The following is a 21,584-nucleotide window of genomic DNA, read 5'->3' as shown; positions in this document are numbered from 1 at the left end:
TTTGGCTAAAATGTTTTTGATAGAATTATCCATTACAGCCGTTAATTGTTGCATAGTAAGGAGTATTGGCGCGCTAGATGTACTAGGGGCCTCCTGTGTGGGCAAGACTGGTGTAGACGCAGGAGGGGATGATGCAGTACCATGCTTACTCCCCTCACTTGAGGAATCATCTTGGGCATCATTTTCTCTAAATTTTGTGTCACATAAATCACATCTATTTAAATGAGAAGGAACCTTGGCTTCCCCACATTCAGAACACAGTCTATCTGGTAGTTCAGACATGTTAAACAGGCAAAAACTTGATAACAAAGTACAAAAAACGTTTTAAAAGAAACCGTTACTGTCACTTTAAATTTTAAACTGAACACACTTTATTACTGCAATTGCGAAAAAGTATGAAGGAATTGTTCAAAATTCACCAAAATTTCACCACAGTGTCTTAAAGCCTTAAAAGTATTGCACACCAAATTTGGAAGCTTTAACCCTTAAAATAACAGAACCGGAGCCGTTTTTATATTTAACCCCTTTACAGTCCCTGGTATCTGCTTTGCTGAGACCCAACCAAGCCCAAAGGGGAATACGATACCAAATGACGCCTTCAGAAAGTCTTTTCTATGTATCAGAGCTCCTCACACATGCATCTGCATGTCATGCTTCCCAAAAACAAGTGCGCAATACAGGCGCGAAAATGAGACTCTGCCTATGATTAGGGAAAGCCCCTAGAGAATAAGGTGTCCAATACAGTGCCTGCCGGTTATTTTACAAAATTCCCAAGATTAAAATAATTCCTCAAGGCTATGGAGTATAAAATATGTTTATATATAAATCGATTTAGCCCAGAAAATGTCTAGTGTCTTAAAAAGCCCTTGTGAAGCCCTTTTTTTCTTTCTGTAATAAAAATGGCTTACCGGATCCCATAGGGAAAATGACAGCTTCCAGCATTACATCGTCTTGTTAGAATGTGTCATACCTCAAGCAGCAAAAGTCTGCTCACTGTTCCCCCAACTGAAGTTAATTCCTCTCAACAGTCCTGTGTGGAAACAGCCATCGATTTTTGTAACGTTTGCTAAAATCATTTTCCTCTTACAAACAGAAATCTTCATCTCTTTTCTGTTTCAGAGTAAATAGTACATACCAGCACTATTTTAAAATAACAAACTCTTGATTGAAAAATAAAAACTACAGTTAAACACTAAAAAACTCTAAGCCATCTCCGTGGAGATGTTGCCTGTACAACGGCAAAGAGAATGACTGGGGAAGGCGGAGCCTAGGAGGGATCATGTGACCAGCTTTGCTGGGCTCTTTGCCATTTCCTGTTGGGGAGGAGAATATCCCACAAGTAAGGATGACGCCGTGGACCGGACACACCTATGTTGGAGAAACTCTAATCTGTCAGATGGCACAGGATATAATTGCTTAAAACGTTTAGAAGGAGTAAATGAATTACCCAAATTATTCCATTCCCTGGAAATTACTTCAGAAATAGCATCAGGGACAGGAAAAACTTCTGGAATAACTACAGGAGATTTAAAAACCTTATTTAAACGTTTAGATTTAGTATCAAGAGGACCAGAATCCTCTATTTCTAATGCAATTAAGACTTCTTTAAGTAAAGAACGAATAAATTCCATTTTGAATAAATATGAAGATTTATCAGCATCAACCTCTGAAACAGAATCCTCTGAACCAGAGGAATCATTATCAGAATCAGAATGATGATGTTCATTTAAAAATTCATCTGAAAAATGAAGTTTTAAAAGACCTTTTACGTTTACTAGAAGGAGGAATAACAGACATAGCCTTCTTAATGGATTTAGAAACAAAATCTCTTATGTTAACAGGAACACTCTGAATATTAGATGTTGATGGAACAACAACAGGTAATGTAACATTACTAAAGGAAATATTATCTGCATTAACAAGTTTGTTATGACATTCATTACAAACAACAGCTGGAGGAACAGATACCACAAGTTTACAGCAATTACACTTAACTTTGGTAGATCCAGCATCAGGCAGCGATTTTCCAGAAGTATCTTCTGATTCAGGGTCAATCTGAGACATCTTGCAATATGTAATAGAAAAAAACAGAATTTATGCTTACCTGATAAATTACTTTCTCCAACGGTGTGTCCGGTCCACGGCGTCATCCTTACTTGTGGGATATTCTCTTCCCCAACAGGAAATGGCAAAGAGTCCCAGCAAAGCTGGCCATATAGTCCATCCTAGGCTCCGCCCACCCCAGTCATTCGACCGACGGACAGGAGGAAATATATATAGGAGAAACCATATGTACCGTGGTGACTGTAGTTAGAGAAAATAATTCATCAGACCTGATTAAAAAACCAGGGCGGGCCGTGGACCGGACACACCGTTGGAGAAAGTAATTTATCAGGTAAGCATAAATTCTGTTTTCTCCAACATTGGTGTGTCCGGTCCACGGCGTCATCCTTACTTGTGGGAACCAATACCAAAGCTTTAGGACACGGATGAAGGGAGGGAGCAAATCAGGTTACCTAAACGGAAGGCACCACAGCTTGCAAAACCTTTCTCCCAAAAATAGCCTCCGAAGAAGCAAAAGTATCAAATTTGTAAAATTTGGCAAAAGTGTGCAGTGAAGACCAAGTCGCTGCCTTACATATCTGGTCAACAGAAGCCTCGTTCTTGAAGGCCCATGTGAAGCCACAGCCCTAGTGGAGTGAGCTGTGATTCTTTCAGGAGGCTGCCGTCCGGCAGTCTCATAAGCCAATCGGATAATGCTTTTAAGCCAAAAGGAAAGAGAGGTAGAAGTCGCTTTTTGACCTCTCCTTTTACCAGAATAAACAACAAACAAGGAAGATGTTTGTCTGAAATCTTTAGTAGCCTCTAAATAGAACTTTAGAGCACGGACAACGTCCAAATTGTGTAACAAACGTTCCTTCTTTGAAACTGGATTCGGACACAAAGAAGGTACAACCATCTCCTGGTTAATATGCGGAGAACACTGCAGAGCAGATAACTCTGAAACTCTTCTAGCAGAAGAAATTGCAACTAAAAACAAAACTTTCCAAGATAGTAACTTAATATCTATGGAATGTAAAGGTTCAAACGGAACCCCTTGAAGAACTGAAAGAACTAGATTTAGACTCCAAGGAGGAGTCAAAGGTCTGTAAACAGGCTTGATCCTAACCAGAGCCTGAACAAATGCTTGAACATCTGGCACAGCTGCCAGTCTTTTGTGTAGTAAGACAGATAAAGCAGAGATCTGTCCCTTTAGAGAACTTGCAGATAATCCTTTCTCCAAACCTTCTTGTAGAAAGGAGAGAATCTTAGGAATTTTTATCTTATTCCATGGGAATCCTTTGGATTCACACCAACAGATATATTTTTTCCATATTTTATGGTAAATTTTTCTAGTTACAGGTTTTCTGGCCTGAACCAGAGTATCTATAACAGAATCTGAAAACCCACGCTTTGATAGAATCAAGCGTTCAATCTCCAAGCCGTCAGTTGGAGGGAGACCAGATTTGGATGTTCGAATGGACCCTGAACAAGAAGGTCCTGTCTCAAAGGTAGCTTCCATGGTGGAGCCGATGACATATTCACCAGGTCTGCATACCAAGTCCTGCGTGGCCACGCAGGAGCTATCAAGATCACCGAGGCCCTCTCCTGATTGATCCTGGCTACCAGCCTGGGAATGAGAGGAAACGGTGGGAATACATAAGCTAGGTTGAAGGTCCAAGGTGCTACTAGTGCATCTACTAGAGTCGCCTTGGGATCCCTGGATCTGGACCCGTAGCAAGGAACCTTGAAGTTCTGACGAGACGCCATCAGATCCATGTCTGGAATGCCCCATAATTGAGTTATTTGGGCAAAGATTTCCGGATGGAGTTCCCACTCCCCCGGATGGAATGTCTGACGACTCAGAAAATCCGCTTCCCAATTTTCCACTCCTGGGATGTGGATCGCAGACAAGTGGCAGGAGTGATCCTCCGCCCATTGAATTATTTTGGTCACTTCTTTCATCGCCAGGGAACTCCTTGTTCCCCCCTGATGATTGATATATGCAACGGTCGTCATGTTGTCTGATTGGAACCTTATGAATTTGGCCTTTGCTAGTTGAGGCCAAGCTCTGAGAGCATTGAATATCGCTCTCAGTTCCAGAATGTTATCGGGAGAAGAGACTCTTCCTGAGACCATAGACCCTGAGCTTTCAGGGATTCCCAGACCGCGCCCCAGCCCACTACACTGGCGTCGGTCGTGACAATGACCCACTCTGGTCTGCGGAAGCTCATTCCCTGGGACAGATGGTCCAGGGTCAGCCACCAACGGAGTGAATCTCTGGTCTTTTGATCTACTTGAATCATTGGAGACAAGTCTGTATAATCCCCATTCCACTGTTTGAGCATGCACAGTTGTAATGGTCTTAGATGAATTCGTGCAAAAGGAACTATGTCCATTGTTGCAACCATCAATCCTACTACTTCCATGCACTGCGCTATGGAAGGACGAGGAACAGAATGAAGCACTTGACAAGAGCTTAGAAGTTTTGATTTTCTGACCTCTGTCAGAAAAATCCTCATTTCTAAGGAATCTATTATTGTTCCCAAGAAGGGAACTCTTGTTGACGGGGACAGAGAACTTTTTCTTTGTTCACCTTCCATCCGTGAGATCTGAGAAAGGCTAGAACGATGTCCGTATGAGCCTTTGCTTTTGACAGGGACGACGCTTGTATTAGAATGTCGTCCAAGTATGGTACTACTGCAATGCCCCTTGGTCTTAGAACCGCTAGAAGGGACCCTAGCACCTTTGTGAAAATCCTTGGAGCAGTGGCTAATCCGAATGGGAGGGCCACAAACTGGTAATGCTTGTCCAGAAAAGCGAACCTTAGGAACTGATGATGTTCTTTGTGGATAGGAATATGTAGGTACGCATCCTTTAGATCCACGGTAGTCATAAATTGACTTTCCTGGATGGTGGGTAGAATCGTTCGAATAGTTTCCAATTTGAACGATGGTACCCTGAGAAATTTGTTTAGGATCTTCAAATCCAAAATTGGTCTGAAAGTTCCCTCTTTTTTGGGAACTACGAACAGATTGGAATAAAATCTCATTCCTTGTTCCTTTATTGGAACTGGGTGTATCACTCCCATCTTTAACAGGTCTTCTACACAATGTAAGAATGCCTGTCTCTTTATTTGGTTTGAGGATAAGTGAGACCTGTGGAACCTTCCCCTTGGGGGTAGTTCCTTGAATTCCAGGAGATAACCTTGAGAAACTATTTCTAGCGCCCAAGGATCCTGAACATCTCTTGCCCAAGCCTGAGCAAAGAGAGAGAGTCTGCCCCCCACTAGATCCGGTCCCGGATCGGGGGCTACTCCTTCATACTGTTTTGTTAGCAGTGGCAGGCTTCTTGGCCTGCTTACCCTTGTTCCAGTCTTGCATTGGTTTCCAGGCTGGTTTGGGTTGTGAGGCATTACCCTCTTGCTTAGAGGATGCAGAATTAGAGGGCGGTCCGTTTCTGCGAAAGGGACGAAAAACAGAATTTATGTTTACCTGATAAATTACTTTCTCCAACGGTGTGTCCGGTCCACGGCGTCATCCTTACTTGTGGGATATTCTCTTCCCCAACAGGAAATGGCAAAGAGCCCAGCAAAGCTGGTCACATGATCCCTCCTAGGCTCCGCCTACCCCAGTCATTCGACCGACGTTAAGGAGGAATATTTGCATAGGAGAAACCATATGGTACCGTGGTGACTGTAGTTAAAGAAAATAAATTATCAGACCTGATTAAAAAAACCAGGGCGGGCCGTGGACCGGACACACCGTTGGAGAAAGTAATTTATCAGGTAAACATAAATTCTGTTTTCTCCAACATAGGTGTGTCCGGTCCACGGCGTCATCCTTACTTGTGGGAACCAATACCAAAGCTTTAGGACACGGATGAAGGGAGGGAGCAAATCAGGTCACCTAAATGGAAGGCACCACGGCTTGCAAAACCTTTCTCCCAAAAATAGCCTCAGAAGAAGCAAAAGTATCAAACTTGTAAAATTTGGTAAAAGTGTGCAGTGAAGACCAAGTCGCTGCCCTACATATCTGATCAACAGAAGCCTCGTTCTTGAAGGCCCATGTGGAAGCCACAGCCCTAGTGGAATGAGCTGTGATTCTTTCGGGAGGCTGCCGTCCGGCAGTCTCGTAAGCCAATCTGATGATGCTTTTAATCCAAAAAGAGAGGTAGAAGTTGCTTTTTGACCTCTCCTTTTACCGGAATAAACAACAAACAAGGAAGATGTTTGTCTAAAATCCTTTGTAGCATCTAAATAGAATTTTAGAGCGCGAACAACATCCAAATTGTGCAACAAACGTTCCTTCTTTGAAACTGGTTTCGGACACAGAGAAGGTACGATAATCTCCTGGTTAATGTTTTTGTTAGAAACAACTTTTGGAAGAAAACCAGGTTTAGTACGTAAAACCACCTTATCTGCATGGAACACCAGATAAGGAGGAGAACACTGCAGAGCAGATAATTCTGAAACTCTTCTAGCAGAAGAAATTGCAACTAAAAACAAAACTTTCCAAGATAATAACTTAATATCAACGGAATGCAAGGGTTCAAACGGAACCCCCTGAAGAACTGAAAGAACTAAATTGAGACTCCAAGGAGGAGTCAAAGGTTTGTAAACAGGCTTAATTCTAACCAGAGCCTGAACAAAGGCTTGAACATCTGGCACAGCGGCCAGCTTTTTGTGAAGTAACACAGACAAGGCAGAAATCTGTCCCTTCAGGGAACTTGCAGATAATCCTTTTTCCAATCCTTCTTGAAGGAAGGATAGAATCCTAGGAATCTTAACCTTGTCCCAAGGGAATCCTTTAGATTCACACCAACAGATATATTTTTTCCAAATTTTGTGGTAAATCTTTCTAGTTACAGGCTTTCTGGCCTGAACAAGAGTATCGATAACAGAATCTGAGAATCCTCGCTTCGATAAGATCAAGCGTTCAATCTCCAAGCAGTCAGCTGGAGTGAAACCAGATACGGACCCTGAACAAGAAGGTCTCGTCTCAAAGGTAGCTTCCAAGGAGGAGCCGATGACATATTCACCAGATCTGCGTACCAAGTCCTGCGTGGCCACGCAGGAGCTATCAAGATCACCGACGCCCTCTCCTGATTGATCCTGGCTACCAGCCTGGGGATGAGAGGAAACGGCGGGAACACATAAGCTAGTTTGAAGGTCCAAGGTGCTACTAGTGCATCCACTAGAGCCGCCTTGGGATCCCTGGATCTGGACCCGTAGCAAGGAACTTTGAAGTTCTGACGAGAGGCCATCAGATCCATGTCTGGAATGCCCCACAGCTGAGTGACTTGGGCAAAGATTTCCGGATGGAGTTCCCACTCCCCCGGATGCAATGTCTGACGACTCAGAAAATCCGCTTCCCAATTTTCCACTCCTGGGATGTGGATAGCAGACAGGTGGCAGGAGTGAGACTCCGCCCATAGAATGATTTTGGTCACTTCTTCCATCGCCAGGGAACTCCTTGTTCCCCCCTGATGGTTGATGTACGCAACAGTTGTCATGTTGTCTGATTGAAACCGTATGAACTTGGCCCTCGCTAGCTGAGGCCAAGCCTTGAGAGCATTGAATATCGCTCTCAGTTCCAGAATATTTATCGGTAGAAGAGATTCTTCCCGAGACCAAAGACCCTGAGCTTTCAGGGATCCCCAGACCGCGCCCCAGCCCATCAGACTGGCGTCGGTCGTGACAATGACCCACTCTGGTCTGCGGAATGTCATCCCTCGTGACAGGTTGTCCAGGGACAGCCACCAACGGAGTGAGTCTCTGGTCCTCTGATTTACTTGTATCTTCGGAGACAAGTCTGTATAGTCCCCATTCCACTGACTGAGCATGCACAGTTGTAATGGTCTTAGATGAATGCGTGCAAAAGGAACTATGTCCATTGCCGCTACCATCAACCCGATCACTTCCATGCACTGAGCTATGGAAGGAAGAGGAACGGAATGAAGTATCCGACAAGAGTCTAGAAGTTTTGTTTTTCTGGCCTCTATCAGAAAAATCCTCATTTCTAAGGAGTCTATTATTGTTCCCAAGAAGGGAACCCTTGTTGACGGAGATAGAGAACTCTTTTCCACGTTCACTTTCCATCCGTGAGATCTGAGAAAGGCCAGGACAATGTCCGTGTGAGCCTTTGCTTGAGGAAGGGACGACGCTTGAATCAGAATGTCGTCCAAGTAAGGTACTACAGCAATGCCCCTTGGTCTTAGCACAGCTAGAAGGGACCCTAGTACCTTTGTGAAAATCCTTGGAGCAGTGGCTAATCCGAAAGGAAGCGCCACGAACTGGTAATGTTTGTCCAGGAATGCGAACCTCAGGAACCGATGATGTTCCTTGTGGATAGGAATATGTAGATACGCATCCTTTAAATCCACCGTGGTCATGAATTGACCTTCCTGGATGGAAGGAAGAATAGTTCGAATGGTTTCCATCTTGAACGATGGAACCTTGAGAAACTTGTTTAAGATCTTGAGATCTAAGATTGGTCTGAACGTTCCCTCTTTTTTGGGAACTATAAACAGATTGGAGTAGAACCCCATCCCTTGTTCTCTTAATGGAACGGGATGAATCACTCCAATTTTTAACAGGTCTTCTACACAATGTAAGAATGCCTGTCTTTTTATGTGGTCTGAAGACAACTGAGACCTGTGGAACCTCCCCCTTGGGGGAAGTCCCTTGAATTCCAGAAGATAACCTTGGGAGACTATTTCTAGCGCCCAAGGATCCAGAACATCTCTTGCCCAAGCCTGAGCGAAGAGAGAGAGTCTGCCCCCCACCAGATCCGGTCCCGGATCGGGGGCCAACATTTCATGCTGTCTTGGTAGCAGTGGCAGGTTTCTTGGCCTGCTTTCCCTTGTTCCAGCCTTGCATTGGTCTCCAAGCTGGCTTGGCTTGAGAAGTATTACCCTCTTGCTTAGAGGACGTAGCACTTTGGGCTGGTCCGTTTCTACGAAAGGGACGAAAATTAGGTTTATTTTTTGCCTTGAAAGGCCGATCCTGAGGAAGGGCGTGGCCCTTACCCCCAGTGATATCCGAGATAATCTCTTTCAAGTCAGGGCCAAACAGCGTTTTCCCCTTGAAAGGAATGTTAAGTAGCTTGTTCTTGGAAGACGCATCAGCCGACCAAGATTTCAACCAAAGCGCTCTGCGCGCCACAATAGCAAACCCAGAATTCTTAGCCGCTAACCTAGCCAATTGCAAAGTGGCGTCTAGGGTGAAAGAATTAGCCAATTTGAGAGCATTGATACTGTCCATAATCTCCTCATAAGGAGGAGAATCACTGTCGACCGCCTTTATCAGCTCATCGAACCAGAAACATGCGGCTGTAGCGACAGGGACAATGCATGAAATTGGTTGTAGAAGGTAACCCTGCTGAACAAACATCTTTTTAAGCAAACCTTCTAATTTTTTATCCATAGGATCTTTGAAAGCACAACTATCCTCTATGGGTATAGTGGTGCGTTTGTTTAAAGTGGAAACCGCTCCCTCGACCTTGGGGACTGTCTGCCATAAGTCCTTTCTGGGGTCGACCATAGGAAACAATTTTTTAAATATGGGGGGGAGGGACGAAAGGAATACCGGGCCTTTCCCATTCTTTATTAACAATGTCCGCCACCCGCTTGGGTATAGGAAAAGCTTCTGGGAGCCCCGGCACCTCTAGGAACTTGTCCATTTTACATAGTTTCTCTGGGATGACCAACTTGTCACAATCATCCAGAGTGGATAATACCTCCTTAAGCAGAATGCGGAGATGTTCCAACTTAAATTTAAATGCAATCACATCAGGTTCAGCTTGTTGAGAAATGTTCCCTGAATCAGTAATTTCTCCCTCAGACAAAACCTCCCTGGCCCCATCAGACTGAGTTAGGGGCCCTTCAGAAATATTAATATCAGCGTCGTCATGCTCTTCAGTATCTAAAACAGAGCAGTCGCGCTTACGCTGATAAGTGTTCATTTTGGCTAAAATGTTTTTGACAGAATTATCCATTACAGCCGTTAATTGTTGCATAGTAAGGAGTATTGGCGCGCTAGATGTACTAGGGGCCTCCTGAGTGGGCAAGACTCGTGTAGACGAAGGAGGGAATGATGCAGTACCATGCTTACTCCCCTCACTTGAGGAATCATCTTGGGCATCATTGTCATTGTCACATAAATCACATTTATTTAAATGAATATGAATTCTGGCTTCCCCACATTCAGAACACAGTCTATCTGGTAGTTCAGACATGTTAAACAGGCATAAACTTGATAACAAGTACAAAAAACGTTTTAAAATAAAACCGTTACTGTCACTTTAAATTTTAAACTGAACACACTTTATTACTGCAAATGCGAAAAAACATGAAGGAATTGTTCAAAATTCACCAAATTTTCACCACAGTGTCTTAAAGCTTTAAAAGTATTGCACACCAAATTTGGAAGCTTTAACCCTTAAAATAACGGAACCGGAGCCGTTTTGAACTATAACCCCTTTACAGTCCCTGGTATCTGCTTTGCTGAGACCCAACCAAGCCCCAAGGGGAATACGATACCAAATGACGCCTTCAGAAAGTCTTTTCTAAGTATCAGAGCTCCTCTCACATGCGACTGCATGCCATGCCTCTCAAAAACAAGTGCGCAACACCGGCGCGAAAATGAGGCTCTGCCTATGCTTTGGGAAAGCCCCTAAAGAATAAGGTGTCTAAAACAGTGCCTGCCGATATTATTATATCAAAATACCCAGATAAAATGATTCCTCAAGGCTAAATATGTGTTAATAATCAATCGATTTAGCCCAAAAAAAGTCTACAGTCTTAATAAGCCCTTTTTGAAGCCCTTATTTACAATCGTAATAAACATGGCTTACCGGATCCCAGAGGGAAAATGACAGCTTCCAGCACTACATCGTCTTGTTAGAATGTGTCATACCTCAAGCAGCAAGAGACTGCTCACTGTTCCCCCAACTGAAGTTAATTGCTCTCAACAGTCCTGTGTGGAACAGCCATGGATTTTAGTGACGGTTGCTAAAATAATTTTCCTCATACAAACAGAAATCTTCATCTCTTTTCTGTTTCTGAGTAAATAGTACATACCAGCACTATTTCAAAATAACAAACTCTTGATTGAATAATAAAAACTACAGTTAAACACTAAAAAACTCTAAGCCATCTCCGTGGAGATGTTGCCTGTACAACGGCAAAGAGAATGACTGGGGTAGGCGGAGCCTAGGAGGGATCATGTGACCAGCTTTGCTGGGCTCTTTGCCATTTCCTGTTGGGGAAGAGAATATCCCACAAGTAAGGATGACGCCGTGGACCGGACACACCTATGTTGGAGAAATTAGGTTTATTTTTAGCCTTAAAAGACCTATCCCTGTGGAAGGGTGTGGCCCTTTCCCCCAGTGATGTCTGAAATAATCTCTTTCAATTCTGGTCCAAATAAAGTTTTACCTTTGAAAGGGATGTTAAGCAATTTTGTCTTGGATGACACATCCGCTGACCAAGACTTTAACCAAAGCGCTCTGCGCGCCACGATAGCAAACCCTGAATTTTTCGCCGCTAATCTAGCTAATTGCAAAGCGGCATCTAAAATAAAAGAGTTAGCCAATTTAAGTGCGTGAACTCTGTCCATAACCTCCTCATATGGAGTTTCTTTACTGAGCGACTTTTCTAGTTCCTCGAACCAGAACCACGCTGCCGTAGTGACAGGAACAATGCATGAAATTGGTTGTAGAAGGTAGCCTTGCTGTACAAAAATCTTTTTAAGCAAACCTTCCAATTTTTTATCCATAGGATCTTTGAAAGCACAACTATCTTCGATAGGAATAGTAGTGCGTTTGTTTAGAGTAGAAACTGCCCCCTCGACCTTGGGGACTGTCTGCCATAAGTCCTTTCTGGGGTCGACCATAGGAAATAATTTCTTAAATATAGGGGGGGGGGAACAAAAGGTATGCCGGGCTTTTCCCACTCCTTGTTCACTATGTCCGCCACCCGCTTGGGTATAGGAAAAGCGTCGGGGGGGCACCGGAACCTCTAGGAACTTGTCCATCTTGCATAATTTCTCTGGAACGACCAAGTTGTCACAATCATCCCGAGTAGATAACACCTCCTTAAGCAGTGCGCGGAGATGTTCTAATTTAAATTTAAATGTCACAACATCAGGTTCAGCTTGATGAGAAATTTTTCCTGAATCTGAGATTTCTCCATCAGACAAAACCTCCCTCATGGCCCCTTCAGATTGGTGTGAGGGTATGACAGAACAATTATCATCAGCGCCCTCTTGCTCTTCAGTGTTTAAAACAGAGCAATCGCGCTTTCTCTGATAAGTAGGCATTTTGGATAAAAGATTTGCTATGGAGTTATCCATTACAGCCGTTAATTGTTGCATGGTAATAAGTATTGGCGCACTAGATGTACTAGGGGCCTCCTGCATGGGCAAAACTGGTGTAGACACAGTAGGAGATGATGAAGTATCATGTTTACTCCCCTCATTTGAGGAATCATCTTGGGCAATATCATTATCTGTGGCAGTACTGTCCTTACTTTGTTTGGACGCTATGGCACAATTATCACATAAATTTAAATGGGGAGACACATTGGCTTTCATACATATAGAACATAGCTTATCTGAAGGTACAGACATGTTAAACAGGCTTAAACTTGTCAACAAAGCACAAAAAACTTTTAAAATAAAACCGTTACTGTCTCTTTAAATTTCAAACAGAAAACACTTTATTACTGAATATGTGAAAAAGTATGAAGGAATCGTTCAAAAATTACCAAAATTTCACCACAGTGTCGTCTTAAAGCTTTAAAAGTATTGCACACCAAATTTCAGAGCTTTAACCCTTAAAATAACGGAACCGGAGCCGTTTTTAAATTTAACCCCTATACAGTCCCAGCTATAGTCTTTGCTGAGACCCAACCAAGCCCAGAGGGGAATACGATACCAAATGACGCCTTCTAGAAGCTTTTTCAGTGATTTTTAGATCCTCACACATGCATCTGCATGCCCTGCTCTCAAAAACAACTGCGCAGTAATGGCGCGAAAATGAGGCTCAGTCTATAACTAGAAAGGCCCCCTGACTGAAAAAGGTGTCCAACACAGTGCCTGCCGTTTTATAAACGTTCCCCAAAGATTATAAATGCCAATTGTTAGCCTAAATCTGAATAATATGCCCAAATAAAGCAATCTATTTAGCCCAAAAAAATGTCTACCAGTTTTTTAGACCATATTAAGCCCTTTATTCTGTTTGTTTGACTAAGAAAATGGCTTACCGGTCCCCATGAGGGGAAATGACAGCCTTCCAGCATTACACAGTCTTGTTAGAAATATGTCTAGTCATACCTTAAGCAGAAAAGTCTGCTAACTGTTTCCCCCAACTGAAGTTACTTCATCTCAACAGTCCTATGTGGAAATAGCAATCGATTTTAGTTACTATCTGCTAAAATCATCTTCCTCTCACAAACAGAAATCTTCATCCTTTTCTGTTTCAGAGTAAATAGTACATACCAGCACTATTTTAAAATAACAAACACTTGATAGAAGAATAAAAACTACATTTAAACACCAAAAAAACTCTTAACCATCTCCGTGGAGATGTTGCCTGTGCAACGGCAAAGAGAATGACTGGGGTGGGCAGAGCCTAGGAGGGACTATATGGTCAGCTTTGCTGGGACTCTTTGCCATTTCCTGTTGGGGAAGAGAATATCCCACAAGTAAGGATGACGCCGTGGACCGGACACACCAATGTTGGAGAAACAACATATAAAGCAAAATTGATAAAATTCCTTAAAAGACAGTTTCAGGAATGTGAAAAAATGCCAGTGAACAAGCTTCTAGCAACCAGAAGCAAATAAACAATGAGACTTAAATAATGTGGAGACAATAATGACGCCCATATTTTTTAGCGCCAAAAAAGACGCCCACATTATTTGGCGCCTAAATGCTTTTAGCGCCAAAAATGACGCCACATCCGGTAACGCCGACACTTTGGGCGCAAAAAACGTCAAAAATGACGCAACTTCCGGTGACAAGTATGCGCCAAAAAAGTCCGCGCCAAGAATGACGCAATAAAATGAAGCATTTTCAGCCCCCGCGAGCCTAACAGCCCACAGGGAAAAAAGTCAAATTTTAAGGTAAGAAAAAAATGATCATTCAAATGCATTATCCCAATAATGAAACTGACTGTCTGAAATAAGGAATGTTGAACATCCTGAATCAAGGCAAATAAATGTTTAAACACAAATATTTAGAACTTTATATAAAATTGCCCAACCATAGCTTAGAGTGTCACAAAAATAAGACTTACTTACCCCAGGACACTCATCTACATGTAGTAGAAAGCCAAACCAGTACTGAAACGAGAATCAGTAGAGGTAATGGTATATATAAGAGTATATCGTCGATCTGAAAAGGGAGGTAAGAGATGAATCTCTACGACCGATAACAGAGAACCTATGAAATAGACCCCGTAGAAGGGGATCATTGAATTCAAATAGGCAATTCTCTCTTCACATCCCTCTGACATTCACTGCACGCTGAGAGGAAAACCGGGCTCCAACCTGCTGCAGAGCGCATATCAACGTAGAATCTAGCACAAACTTACTTCACCACCTCCACAGGAGGCAAAGTTTGTAAAACTGATTTGTGGGTGTGGTGAGGGGTGTATTTATAGGCATTTTGAGGTTTGGGAAACTTTGCCCCTCCTGGTAGGAATGTATATCCCATACGTCACTAGCTCATGGACTCTTGCTAATTACATGAAAGAAATACAAGTAGCACTTTGCTATTTCCAAACCACTTTTTTTTCAAAATTAGCGCTAGTTACATTGGAACACTGATATCTTTCAGGAATCCCTGAATATCCCTTGACAAGTACGGTATATATTTTTATTTAGAAGACATCCCAAAGCATTGATCTAGGCCCATTTTGGTATATTTCATGCCACCATTTCACCGCCAAATGCGATCAAATAAAAAAAAATTGTTGACTTTTTCACAATTTTTTTCACAAACTTTAGGTTTCTCGCTGAATTTATTTACAAACAACTTATGCAATTATAGCATAAATGGTTGTAAATGCTTCTCTGGGATCCCCTTTCTTCGTAATTGTGAATCATAATATAGAAACCTGAAAGACTGGACTGCATAAAAAAAAGCAGGACAGATGTCTTGTAACTGCATTGTGACAGCTAAATGTTTTAACCCCTTGCTAACTGCAATGCATTACACAGGGATGTGCTGCAGCCCCCTCTAGCTGCTAAGGGGGTTAATGCACAACAAACAGATCTTGTTAGGGTAAGTTACCTTCAGCTCCACATTCTTCCCAAAGGTCACATCCCCCGACACTGTGAGGTGATCCAGCTCAAGCATATCTGGGATATTTTCAAACCTTTTCAAGTAGTCCTGAACCTAATGATAAACAAACATATGAAATTACTTTGCAGTGCACACAGTACAAACTTGGCCAGAGAATAGGTTTCTTTAGAAGGGTTAAAAATAACCCACAGTTCAAGTGAAAGTGACGCTAATGCAGTGTACTGTAATGTTAGTTCAATTCTGCATCACAATTGCAGCATCACAACCACTTGAAATGGAAAGAAATAATATTCTGTAAATAAAAGCAGTTGGATACAAAACCTTAAAATATTATTTCTGACATTTTAAACTAACACTGCTTTGCAAACTATATGTTTGCCTTTTAAACCAACATTTCAACGTTCTGTTAAAGGAATAGTTTAGTCAAAAATAAACTTTCATGATTCAGATAGAGCATGCAATGTTTACTCCTATTATCAATTTTTCTTTGTTCTCTTTATTTGAATGTAAGCATAGGAGTCGGCCCATTTTTGGTTCAGCACCTGGGTAGCGCTTGCTGATTGATGTATAAATGTAGCCACTAATCAGCAAGTGCTACCCAGGTGCTGGACCAAAAATGGGCTGGCTCCTAAGCTTACATTCAAATAAAGATACCAAGAGAACAAAGAAAAATTGATAATAAGAGTAAATTGGAAAGTTGCTTAACATGGCATGCTCTACATGAATCATTTAAGTTTCATTTTTACTAGACTGTCCCTTTAAGATAACAATCCTAAAAAGAAAAAAGTTCCATTGAAAAAAGTGTCATGTTCAGATACGTACATTTTTAAGGGATCTAGAAATGTGAGGTGGTTTAAGTCGTTAAGTAGGTACTCACAGGAAGACAATAGGTAATTTACAAGACAATACACAGGTTCCTGTCATTCTGCCAAAACGTTTTGGTACACTGCCCATTATGTGGGACCCAGTGGTCATTACACAATACAACTTGCACTGACTCCTTTTCTAGTCAGAACTCTTACTTATGCCACTATTTGTAGAACTGCAGGTCACAGTAACAATGTGCATTGTTCTGTGTGTGTGTTCAAGCTTTTATATGTACACAAACTTGTGTTGTAAATAAAGTACATAAAAAAAAAAGAATGCTTACCTGATAAATTTCTCTCTTTCCGGACATGGAGAGTCCATGACATCATTCCAATTACTAGTGGGATATTCACTCACAGGAGGAGGCAAAGAGCACCCCAGCAAAGCTGTTAAGTGTCACTTCCCTTACCCATATCCCCCAGTCAGCCAGCTGAAGGGAAATGGAAAAGGAAGATAACACAAAAGTGTAAAGGTGCCTGACGTTTAGTAAAAAAATACTGTCTAATCTAAAGGGTGGGGTCGTGGACTCTCCATGACCGGAAAGAAAGAAATTTATCAGGTAAGCATACATTTTAATTTTCTTTCCTAAGACATGGAAAGTCCACAACGTCATTCCAATTACTAGTGGGAACCAATACCCAAGCTAGAGAACGGGAATGAACAGGGAGGGAGAACAATACAGGCAGACCTAAACAGAAGGGACCACTGCTTGAAGAACCTTTCTCCCAAAAGAGGCCTCAGCCGAGGCAAAAGTATCAAATTTGGAAAAAGTATGCAAAGAAGACCATGTTGCCGCCTTGCAAATCTGTCCACAGAAGCTTCAATTTTGAATGCCCAAGAAGAGGAGACAGTCCTCGTGGAATGAGCCTTTATTCTCTCAGGTGGTTGCTGACCAGCAGTCTCATAAGCAAAACGAATCATACTTCTCAACCAGAGGGAAAGAGAAGTAGAAGTGGCCTTCTGACCCTTGCACTTTCCAGAGAAACAAACAAACAGGGCAGAAGACTGGCGAAAATCTTTAATAGCCTGTAGGTAAAATTTAAGAGTACACACAACATCCAAGTTATGCAAAAGACGTTCCTTATGAGAAGAAGGATTAGGACAAAAGGAAGGAACAACAATTTCCTGATTAATGTTTCAATCCGAAACCACCTTAGGGAGAAACCCCAATTTAGTACTAAGGACCGCCTTATCCGCATGAAAAATAAGGTAAGGCGAATCACACTGCAGAGCCGGGAGTTCAGAAACTCTATGAGCAGAGGAAATAGCAATAGGAAACAAAACTTTCCAAGATAACTTAATATCTACAGAATGCATTGGCTCAAACGGAGCCTGCTGCAAAACTTTAAGAACTAGCTTAAGACTCCAAGGAGGAGCAACAGGTTTAAACATAGGCCTGATTATGGCCAAGGCCCGACAAAAAGATTGAACATCTGGCACATCCACCAGACGCTTATGTAAAAGAATAGATAATGAGCCTTCAGAGAACTGACAATCTTTTCTCCAGACCTTCCTGGAGAAATGACAAAATTCTAGGAATCCTGACCCTACTCCAAGAGAAACACTTCGATTCACATCAATATAGGTATGTGCGCCATACCTCATGCTAAATCTTACGAGTAACAGGGTTAGGAGCCTGATGCATGGTATCAATTACTGACTCAGAATACCCACGCTTAGCCAGAACTAAGCGTTCAATCTCCATGCAGTCAACTTCAGAGAAATAAGATTTGGATGGAGGAAAGGACCCCGAGTTAGAAGTTCCTTCCTCAGAGGTAAACTCCAAGGAGGAAGAGATGACATCTTCACTAAGTCTACAAACCAGATCCTGCGAGGCCATGCAGGAGCTATCAGAATTACAGACGCTCTCTTCTGTTTGATACAAGCAATGACTCGCGGAAGGAGAGCTAATGGAGGAAACGGGTATGCTAGACCAAAATCCCAAGGAACCACCAGAGCATCTATCAGGGCGGCCTGAGGATCTCTTGACCTTGAACCATACCTTGGAAGCTTGGCGTTCTGACGAGAGGCCATCAGATCCAACTCCGGCACCCCCCACTTGAGGGTTAACCTGGAGAACACCTCCGGATGGAGAGCCCACTCCCCGGGATGAAGGGTCTGTCTGCTCAGAAAATCCACCTCTCAGTTGTCCACTCCTGGAATGTGGATGGCAGACAGGAGACAATCGTGAGCTTCCACCCACTGAATTATGCGAGTCACCTCCTTCATGGCCAAGAAACTGTGTTCCTCCCTGGTGGTTGATGTAAGCCACTGAGGTAATCTTGTCCGACTGGAATTTGATAAACTGGGCTAAAGACAACTGAGGCTAAGCCATCAGGGCACTGAAGATCGCTCTCAACTCCAAGATGTTTATGGGGAGAGAAGACTCCTCTCGAGTCCATAGGCCCTGAGCCTTTAACGAGTCCCAGACTGGAGAGAGAGAGGCAAGAAGAGAGAAGTTTGGATTTTCTTACCTCCGTCAGAAAGATCTTCATAGATAGGGAATCTATGATGGTCCCTAAGAAACACACCCTTGTAGTTGGAACAAACTCTTCTCCAGATTCACTTTCCATCCGTGGGAATGTAGAAATGACAACAAGATCTCTGTATGAGAGTTTGCTAGTTGAAAAGATGGCGCCTGAACCACAATTACCTGAGACCTGAAAACTGCCAAGAGAGCCCCCAGAACCTTTATGAAAATTCTGGGAGCTGTGGCAAGGCAAAACGGAAGAGCAACAAATTGAAAGTGCTTGTCTAGAAAAGTGAATCTCAGAAACTGGTGATGATCCCTGTGGATGGGAACATGAAGATACGCTTCCTTCAGGTCTATGGTCGTAATAAATTGACCCTCTTGGACCAAAGGAACAAAGGAACAAATGGTTTTCCTTTTGAAGGACGGTACCCTGAGAAATTTGTTGAAACACTTTAGGTCTAAAATGGGTCGAAAAGTTCCCTCTTTTTTGGGAACCACAAACAGATTTGAATAAAACCCTAGAGCCTGTTCCCTTACTGGGACTGGATCAATCATTTCCAGGGATGAATGGTCCTGTTCAGAGCTTAAGAATGCCTCTCTTTTTACCTGATCCACAGCTAACCTTGAGAGGCAGAATCTGCCCCTGTGAAAATAAGTCTTGAAATCTATTTTGTAACCCTGAGATACTATGTCCACAGCCCAAGGGTCTGGGACATCGCAAATCCAAGCTTGTCGAAACAAGGAAAGTCTGCCCCCCACTTGATTCAATCCCGGACCGGGGGCAGATGCCCCCTTCATGCTGACTTAGTCTCAGATGAAGGCTTCTTTGATTGCTTTCCCTTATTCTAAGACTGGTTGGATCTCAAAGAGGACTTGGACTGCTCCGGCTTGGAGGAGGAAGACTTTTGACCCTTGACGTTGCGAAAATTAGAATTTTGACATCCCTTAGGTCTATTTCAAGTCAAAAGTGCGCATTTCTTATAAAACAGCCTAGTAATACCGGAAGATTAAATGTTGAGCCCAATACCCCAAATCCCCCAATAAAAAATAACATAAGTACCATTTAAAACATAAGTTATCAGCCACAGAGTAAACTTCCCATAAACAGAAAGAGAAGATTAACCCCATAGTCTCCACACATACAATAAGTACCTGCACACTGCCTATTTAAATCCTATATAAAGGATTAAACGTATCCCAAGTAAATACTGCAGAAAAAAATCTTCTCAAGTGCAAGTCTCCAAGACCTAAAAGACAAAAGAACTTACCTGCAAATCCAGCTGTCAGGCAGGAAGGCAGCTTACAAGGCATGAAAGGACACATACTCCTTACAGAGACCTGTAGAAAAAGAAAAAACAGAGTAACCAACTCTGGCTTTCTATACCGAGGGCAGCAAATATGTTAAACAAAGCAAGGACCACCTCACCACTTTCGAACTGCTTAAAAGCCACCATTGCTCTTACTCAAGAGATTGATGTGGACACGGCTAAACCCAAATCCTTGCTTGCAGGGAAAAGTACCCAAAAAAGGAATAAAATCTTCAGACACTGAACTTCACCTCCTCCACTGACAAAGGCAAAGAGAATTAATGGGGGTTATGGGTAAGGGAAGTTACACTTAACAGTTTTGCTGGGTGCTCTTTGCCTCCTCCTGTTGGCCAGGAGTGAATATCCCACTAGTAATTGAAATGACGTACTGGACTCTCCATGTCTTAGGAAAGAAATAAAAATAAAAGCAGACACGCTGCTTTGACAAGGTTGAGGTGTCCATTTATGTCACGTTCCTTGCATAGATCTTTTGAAACAGGCTATTTCCTGATACAGTTCAAAGCTGGCTCCATATTCTTTAGTGAACACCCAGTCTGTCAGTTTACATGGTGCACAGTGCAGAAGAAACCGATTACTGCAGTTTTAAAGCTTTAATAGGCTGGGCTTACAGTATTACAAGCACTATATTAACTGCATGTTAATGGGGTTTTAACTTTCACTGGACCAAAACAATAGTGATAAAATACACCCTACAACTGCATTTGTTCTTTTCTAACCAATACTAGTTTATCGATTATGCTTCATCTGTGTATATAATCATTATTCAAATGGATATACATGTACAAAGGGTTTATAATATTGTACACCTAATTTATATCTAGCAATATACCTGAAATGATAAAGATCGTGGTAGAAAATGAAATACACGGTACACTTATTAGAAAAGAAATGAAACACCTGTTATAACATTTTGTAATAGCTATTGATTTTTAATAAAGTGGGGGAGGAATATATCTGCTTTATATAATCAAAGCAATCAGCTGTTATGAGGCATTACATTACTTAGTGGTCAAATGAACATGTAAATTCATGTAAAATAAATTGCATCAGGCCATAAAAACGGCAATTCAATGAGGACATTATAAGTATATAAGTGTTATTCAATACTCTGTGTATATCAGATTATTGTATCACATGTAGTCACAGATAACACTCACTTCCTTTTCCCACTAAGATTATCGCAGATGGAGTAACACTTTTCTCATTACTGTAATGGCCCAAACACAATTTGTTAAATAGATTTAGATCTCATAGACGAGGGAGATTATGCTGCCAACATAAAATGGCAATTGTGTTTTTAGCAACAAATGTAGATTGATATTGCTTTGTCTCACTGCAAAAGTATTATACCCTTAAAGGGACAGTAAACACCTTGAGATTTAATATAAAATGTTTAATTATGTGTAATAGAACAACTTTGCAATATACTTCCATATTTATGTTGTCCCCCTTTCATTTAATTTAGTTCTGAAAAAGGTACATTTTGTAATTCTCAGAGCTAGAAATACACCTGCTGACTACTCAGAGCTAACCCTACAACATGTCTTTAACTAACTGTCTAACATAT

At 42.1% G+C, this 21,584-nt stretch overlaps 1 protein-coding gene across 3 annotated transcripts in view; it reads right to left on the bottom strand.

Moving 5' to 3' along the window:
• UGP2 (UDP-glucose pyrophosphorylase 2) overlaps positions 1 to 21,584 on the bottom strand; it is a 481,750-nt gene that overhangs the window by 32,303 nt on the left and 427,863 nt on the right. For all 3 annotated transcript variants that reach the window (XM_053712070.1, XM_053712069.1, XM_053712071.1), the window contains exon 9: positions 15,338 to 15,442. In XM_053712070.1, the coding sequence (XP_053568045.1) occupies positions 15,338 to 15,442 (105 nt within the window). The remainder of the gene's footprint in view (positions 1 to 15,337; positions 15,443 to 21,584) is intronic.

The sequence above is a fragment of the Bombina bombina genome, chromosome 4 (genome assembly GCF_027579735.1).
Source record: "Bombina bombina isolate aBomBom1 chromosome 4, aBomBom1.pri, whole genome shotgun sequence".
Classification (NCBI taxonomy): Eukaryota; Metazoa; Chordata; class Amphibia; order Anura; family Bombinatoridae; genus Bombina; species Bombina bombina.
The sequence above is the reverse complement of the archived record's forward strand: the minus strand, read 5'-3'. Positions and strand labels throughout refer to the sequence as shown.